The sequence below is a fragment of the Geotrypetes seraphini genome, chromosome 1 (genome assembly GCF_902459505.1).
Source record: "Geotrypetes seraphini chromosome 1, aGeoSer1.1, whole genome shotgun sequence".
NCBI lineage: Eukaryota > Metazoa > Chordata > Amphibia > Gymnophiona > Dermophiidae > Geotrypetes > Geotrypetes seraphini.
The window spans coordinates 115,890,898-115,898,601 of NC_047084.1; the positions used below are offsets into that span (position 1 = coordinate 115,890,898).

Consider the following 7,704-nt stretch of genomic DNA (forward strand, 5'->3'; position numbering starts at 1 on the left):
TCCCCTCAGCTATTTTTGTCTTTCGATCCCAACCGTTTGGGTCATCCTGTCTCCAAACGGACACTTTCCAATTGGCTTGCTGCCTGTATTGCATTCTGCTATGCTCGGGCCGGTCTCTCACTGGAAGGAACTGTCACGGCCCACAGAGTCCGAGCTATGGCTGCTTCTGTAGCTTTCCTCCGTTCCACGCCCATCGAGGAAATCTGCAAGGCGGCCACTTGGTCCTCAGTTCACACATTCACTACTCACTACTGTCTGGATGCGTTCTCCAGACGGGATGGACACTTCGGCCAATCTGTGTTACAAAATTTATTTTCCTAATGGCCAACCATCCCACCTCCCTCTTTGTTAGCTTGGAGGTCACCCATGTGTTAAGAATATGCTGCCTGCTTGTCCTGGGATAAAGCACAGTTACTTACCGTAACAGGTGTTATCCAGGGACAGCAGGCAGATATTCTTACGTACCACCCACCTCCCCGGGTTGGCTTCTTAGCTGGCTTATCCTAACTGGGGACCACGCACTCCTCCGTCGGGCGGGAAGGCACTCGCGCACGCGCGGTGCGGCCAACTAGAAACTTCTAGTTAAAAAGGTCCGTACCGAGGGCTCCGTCGGTGACGTCACCCATGTGTTAAGAATATCTGCCTGCTGTCCCTGGATAACACCTGTTACGGTAAGTAACTGTGCTTTCTCTGCATCCCTCTTCACAAACATATGTGATGTATGACTGTATTAATATATTAGGAGTGGAAAATGATGTGTAATAATTACAATAATTTACTCATGACTCCCTGATCTTTTTAAAATTAATAGAATTTTATTGTTCTTATGTGTTTCCCATATTCAAACACTGTAATAGCTTATTTATTTATTTATTTATTCAGATTTCCCATTAACGCTAATTGTGTTTCAATCAATTACTACAAAACTATATACTATAAAATACACACATACTCAATTAATATGTGCATTTCATCACTACAATGTAGTAAAATCTGTTTGACTATTGACCATTTAACACGTGTTTTAGATAACCAATAGCAGCGCTGAAAAGGGGAAATCTCACGATATTCACACAACATCGGTCATGTGACTGGTATTTAAGCTTTGCAATTAGGCCCCCCACCCGCATTTACAAATATCACCATTTATTCAGATTTCCCATTAACTCTGTTCGTCCGCATTTTTAACTTGCGCTCATTATACTAAAACCCGTCAATTGCGCACTGGGAAACTAATCCGTCAATTGCGCGAAAAAGTACTATAACTTTAGTATGATGATATACGTCATCATTATGCACTAATGGAGACAAGCTGATGTCATCACGCGTTTCAACACATATGCGCGCCATGCTAACGCTAATTGTGTTTCAATCAATTACTACAAAACTTTATATTATAAAATACACACATACTCAATTAATATGTGCATTTCATCACTACAATGTAGTAAAATCTGTTTGACTATTGACCATTTAACACGTGTTTTAGATAACCAATAGCAGCGCTGAAAAGGGGAAATCTCACGATATTCACACAACATCGGTCATGTGACTGGTATTTAAGCTTTGCAATTAGGCCCCCCACCCGCATTTACAAATATCACCATTTATTCAGATTTCCCATTAACTCTGTTCGTCCGCATTTTTAACTTGCGCTCATTATACTAAAACCCGTCAATTGCGCACTGGGAAACTAATCCGTCAATTGCGCGAAAAAGTACTATAACTTTAGTATGATGATATACGTCATCATTATGCACTAATGGAGACAAGCTGATGTCATCACGCGTTTCAACACATATGCGCGCCATGCTAACGCTAATTGTGTTTCAATCAATTACTACAAAACTTTATATTATAAAATACACACATACTCAATTAATATGTGCATTTCATCACTACAATGTAGTAAAATCTGTTTGACTATTGACCATTTAACACGTGTTTTAGATAACCAATAGCAGCGCTGAAAAGGGGAAATCTCACGATATTCACACAACATCGGTCATGTGACTGGTATTTAAGCTTTGCAAAAACGTCATAGATTCACAGAGAAGATGGCATCCTATGTGGGTTTCCGTGGACGTAAGCCCAATTTCTCCGAGCGTGAAGTACTCATATTAACTGAGTACTTCACGCTCAATGCTAAACTGCTTTTCCCCGTTAAGGGGAAAAGACGCAATATAGGTGAAATGGACAGGGCCTGGGGAGAACTTGCGCAGCTGTTCAACGCCCGCGCTATCACACCGCGCTCCGTAAGTATTTATCAAATACATGTTGTTCATAGACAATTGCGCGCTGACAAATTGGCGCGGATAAAGAATTTATTTTTTTGCGCGGAAGGCAAAAATGGATACGCATCTCCTGAAATCGCGCACTGCGTCATCATACATCTGCTGAAAAATTTTGCAGTTGATAATGGTGTCTCTCATGTACTTATTTGATTTAATTAGCTGTATTCCAGTCGGGTTTTCAAAATTTACATAATTATTATGCTTGCAATCTATTTCCATGCACTGCTTTCAATGCATATATATATATCATGTCTGCGCGATTTGTCCACGTGCTATTCTCTATGAACCATATATCATGGCTCACTCATGTCTCTCCATTATGTAATAGGTTGAGGATTTGAAGAAAAAAGCCCGCGAGCTCAGGCTACATCACCCTGCATGGGTCCGGGCTGTCCGCCGCAATCTGTACAACACCCCAGGTATGTTACAGTAAAATATCGGGTGGGTATAAGGTGTGCAGTCATAATATCTGTGTTGAACAATCATGTATTTTAAACATTGACAGGTCAAAAACTCGAAAGACAATCGCGCGCAGACAAACATTTTAAACATTAACAGTTTTTCATATACTTCTGACACTACATGCATTTATGTCTTCAGATGCGAGTGAGGAGGAAGAGGAGGAGGAGGATCAGGAAGAGGAGGAGGAGGAGGAGGAGGAGGAGGAGGAGGAAGACACCCCTATCCCTGACCGGCCGTTCCTTATCCCCCGCAGACGCCCCACCTCCCAATCCCCTTCCACCTCCGCCCAGTCCCATCCAACGTCCCAACCCCCTTCCACCTCCGCCCAGTCCCATCCAACGTCCCAACCCCCTTCCACCTCCGCCCAGTCCCATCCAACGTCCCAACCCCCTTCCACCTCCGCCCAGTCCCATCCAACGTCCCAACCCCCTTCCACCTCCGCCCAGTCTCATCCAACTTCCCCCCACCGACGCCCTAGACCACCCTCTAGGATCCCCCTAAAAAAACGCCCCAAACCCTGCCCTGCCCCTTCATTCCCAATGCCCTGTTCCCCCTCCCTCCCACCCCCTAAACCCAAGTTCTGCCTTAAACTTTTCCCTGAAATTCGACCCTCTGTCATCACCTCTCCCCCAGCCCTCCCACGTACCTCAATGAGTACTGCCTCAACCCCCATCCTGGACAGATTTAGCGACCTCTCTGTCCAGTCCGGTAAGTGTTATGATATTTTTATTCTGTAATTTTTGTACTGTAAAAGCTTTTATTCATTTTTACAACGTACATCAAGTGTACAATTAATAAACACATTTATGATTTAAGACATCACTTGAATTTTAATAATATAATATAAAATGCTTAGGTTTGTTCATATGTAACAAAAACAACCAAGTTTGTCTCATAGATGCTTCCACTGTACATAATTGTCTTTTCAATGTCCACCTGCTTTTCATGCTCTTTTTCATTACAGATATATTGGCATCCCCCTCCTCTTCGCCGCCTTTGTCAACATCCCCACTCCCCATTCAAAGCCCCAACCGTTGTTCCACCTGTTTTGCCCCCCTCCGACCCTCAACCAGAGATTGTGGGACCAACCCTGCAACGGCCACCACCCCTGTTGCAGCGACCACTATTGTGGCTCACGCTGCCACAAACACAGATCCTCCGCCCAGTTCTGTAACAGTGGAGGACATTTACACGGCGGTGGTTACCATCTTAGCAGGGGTGGAGCACATGAACGACTGTGCTGAAGAATCCGTTCGACACATTCGTCACGTGACAGGGGCACTGCAGGTCTTGCTAGAAGCACTTCGCGGTACCCCTCCCACCCCGTGAATGGCTCCACTGTTAACGAGGGAGCTGCACCCTCTTGTCACCACTCCTCCCTCCCCTTCTTCCCCCCCTGCCTCACTCCCTCCCCCTCCTGCCCTTCGCCCTCCCAGAAAAAATACAAAAAAAGTATAAAAACAACTCCCTCCCCTTCTTCCCCCCCTGCCTCACTCCCTCCCCCTCCTGCCCTTCGCCCTCCCAGAAAAAATACAAAAAAAGTATAAAAACAACTCCCTCCCCTTCTTCCCCCCCTGCCTCACTCCCTCCCCCTCCTGCCCTTCGCCCTCCCAGAAAAAATACAAAAAAAGTATAAAAACAACTCCCTCCCCTTCTTCCCCCCCTGCCTCACTCCCTCCCCCTCCTGCCCTTCGCCCTCCCAGAAATAATACAAAAAAAGTATAAAAACAACTCCCTCCCCTTCTTCCCCCCCTGCCTCACTCCCTCCCCCTCCTGCCCTTCGCCCTCCCAGAAAAAATACAAAAAAAGTATAAAAACAACTCCCTCCCCTTCTTCCCCCCCTGCCTCACTCCCTCCCCCTCCTGCCCTTCGCCCTCCCAGAAATAATACAAAAAAAGTATAAAAACAACTCCCTCCCCTTCTTCCCCCCCTGCCTCACTCCCTCCCCCTCCTGCCCTTCGCCCTCCCAGAAATAATACAAAAAAAGTATAAAAACAACTCCCTCCCCTTCTTCCCCCCCTGCCTCACTCCCTCCCCCTCCTGCCCTTCGCCCTCCCAGAAAAAATACAAAAAAAGTATAAAAACAACTCCCTCCCCTTCTTCCCCCCCTGCCTCACTCCCTCCCCCTCCTGCCCTTCGCCCTCCCAGAAAAAATACAAAAAAAGTATAAAAACAACTCCCTCCCCTTCTTCCCCCCCTGCCTCACTCCCTCCCCCTCCTGCCCTTCGCCCTCCCAGAAAAAATACAAAAAAAGTATAAAAACAACTCCCTCTCCTTCTTCCCTCCCTTTCCATCCACCCCCCTCCACACTCCCACCCCTTCACATCCATTCACACCATACCCACCCCACTCCACCCACAGTCTCCAGCATCATGACTCGCCTGCCTCCTACCGTCTCGTGGGATCTTCAGTCCTCCTGTGAGTGTCTCTCTATCTCTCTCTCACTCTCTCCCTCCCTTCCTCCCTCCCTCTCTCTCCCTTACCACAGTGTTTTCTTTGCCCTCCAGCCTCCTGTGTCGCAGCAGTGGTGACTACAACTTCACAATTCATGTCTCCAGCATCATGACTCGCCTGCCTCCTACCGTCTCGTGGGATCTTCAGTCCTCCTGTGAGTGTCTCTCTATCTCTCTCTCACTCTCTCCCTCCCTTCCTCCCTCCCTCTCTCTCCCTTACCACAGTGTTTTCTTTGCCCTCCAGCCTCCTGTGTCGCAGCAGTGGTGACTACAACTTCACACTTCATGTCTCCAGCATCATGACTCGCCTGCCTCCTACCGTCTCGTGGGATCTTCAGTCCTCCTGTGAGTGTCTCTCTATCTCTCTCTCACTCTCTCCCTCCCTTCCTCCCTCCCTCTCTCTCCCTTACCACAGTGTTTTCTTTGCCCTCCAGCCTCCTGTGTCGCAGCAGTGGTGACTACAACTTCACAATTCATGTCTCCAGCATCATGACTCGCCTGCCTCCTACCGTCTCGTGGGATCTTCAGTCCTCCTGTGAGTGTCTCTCTATCTCTCTCTCACTCTCTCCCTCCCTTCCTCCCTCCCTCTCTCTCCCTTACCACAGTGTTTTCTTTGCCCTCCAGCCTCCTGTGTCGCAGCAGTGGTGACTACAACTTCACAATTCATGTCTCCAGCATCATGACTCGCCTGCCTCCTACCGTCTCGTGGGATCTTCAGTCCTCCTGTGAGTGTCTCTCTATCTCTCTCTCACTCTCTCCCTCCCTTCCTCCCTCCCTCTCTCTCCCTTACCACAGTGTTTTCTTTGCCCTCCAGCCTCCTGTGTCGCAGCAGTGGTGACTACAACTTCACAATTCATGTCTCCAGCATCATGACTCGCCTGCCTCCTACCGTCTCAGCTCCCACATCTGGACTTGGCTTGCCAGCTCTCCTTCGATGATCAGAAAAATCTGACATCATATCTATGATACTTTTAAAAATACATTTTAATATACAACTTATTGAAAATAAAGGACAACTGCGTACTGGATAAATGCAAAACCTTATCAAACATAAGTGTTAATTTACATGGCTGTGTCAACTAGGTAGAATTTGTAATGCTACATGATTGACACCTTATCTTGTTTAGAGATGTTCTTAATAGAGTATAACACTTATCATGCTTAATCCTTTAAGTATAAATTAGATGAAATGCATTGAGGTGATATGTTAACATCTTTCCTTTCGTGCACACAAAATGTGATAGATGTATAAGGTGTACACCTGACATAATTTTAGTCACCCATCTCCCTGTATGCCTCTTGTAAGGAGATGCACATTTAGTTTGCTTTAAATCCTGAACTACTTACCATCAATAAAACAGGGGCACTGGTCTCCTGACGTAATAGCATGTATTTAATACGTACTTCCTGAGTGCTGTGTCAAAGCACTAGCATTGAACAGGTGCGCCAGTTTCCCCCAGACCCAATCGATTTCACCTATATTTCTAACTTTCCTCTTGATGGGGAATAGCAGTTTAGCATTGAGCGACATGTACTCAGTTAATCAGAGTACTTCACGCTTGGAGAACTTGTGTTTTGGCACACAAAATCCATAATAGGAAGCCATCTTCTCTGTGAATCTATGACATTTTTGCAAAGTACTCAGTTATTCTAAGTACCTCACCACAATTGTGGCTCACACTGCACACAGACACACACACACTGACTGAATGAGAGCCAAAGAGTCAGTTTTCTCCACACTATGTCCATTTTTCAAATGTTCCTGTGCTTGATGGGGAAACAATACTTTAGCATTGCACAAAACATACTCTATCTGGACTAAATTTATGTATGTTTCTCTATATATGATCTTTTAAAGTTCATAGCCTTTTACATCCTCCAGTTCAAACACTGAATCTCAAGCATACAGAATACTTTTCTTTCTGTGAATTTATGCTTTCGCCCTCATCATCATCCTATTTTTAGACCAATTTCAAAATCTTTTCAATTTCAATATTCTTATAATAATCTTTATCATTCAATGTTATTATTTGCTGTTCACATCATGTTTACTTGTGTTCAATAATACTTACTTTGCATTTAACTTTGCCCTGGGAGATCTATGTTATCCATTCTATATGTTCACTGTATTATGCTTTCTTCAATAATACAGTTACTCAGAAATAAAAACATTATAACACAACTATTGATTCCAGAATTTATTTTACACTCACAAACTCCAATGACATTATGAACTTATAATGACTAACGTCATTTAACAAATTGTTTATTATTGTCTTTTAACATATTAAAACACTTCATAAAATCAATAACTAGAAAGCTGCAAACAAATTGTGGACAGTTTTGTTTGGGTTTTATTCGGTGGGGAGGGGCAGTGAAGCTTGTCTTTAATCTTTGAAATCTGTTGGGCCTGAAGACAACTCAGCGTGAAGACGACAGAGCATGAAGACACTTGTAAGTTTGAACATGAATAACGATTTAAACAAACAAAGAAA

The 7,704-nt window shown here is 44.9% G+C and overlaps 1 protein-coding gene across 1 annotated transcript; it reads left to right on the plus strand.

Annotated features, from left to right (window-relative positions):
* The first annotated feature begins 625 nt into the window (after positions 1-625).
* On the plus strand, positions 626-4,235 carry LOC117356786 (extensin-like). Its single transcript, XM_033936474.1, has 2 exons — positions 626-3,464; positions 3,721-4,235. The coding sequence occupies exons 1-2, from the start codon at positions 2,885-2,887 to the stop codon at positions 4,083-4,085; spliced, it is 945 nt and encodes a 314-aa protein (XP_033792365.1). The 5' UTR covers positions 626-2,884; the 3' UTR covers positions 4,086-4,235.
* The last annotated feature ends 3,469 nt before the right edge of the window (positions 4,236-7,704 follow it).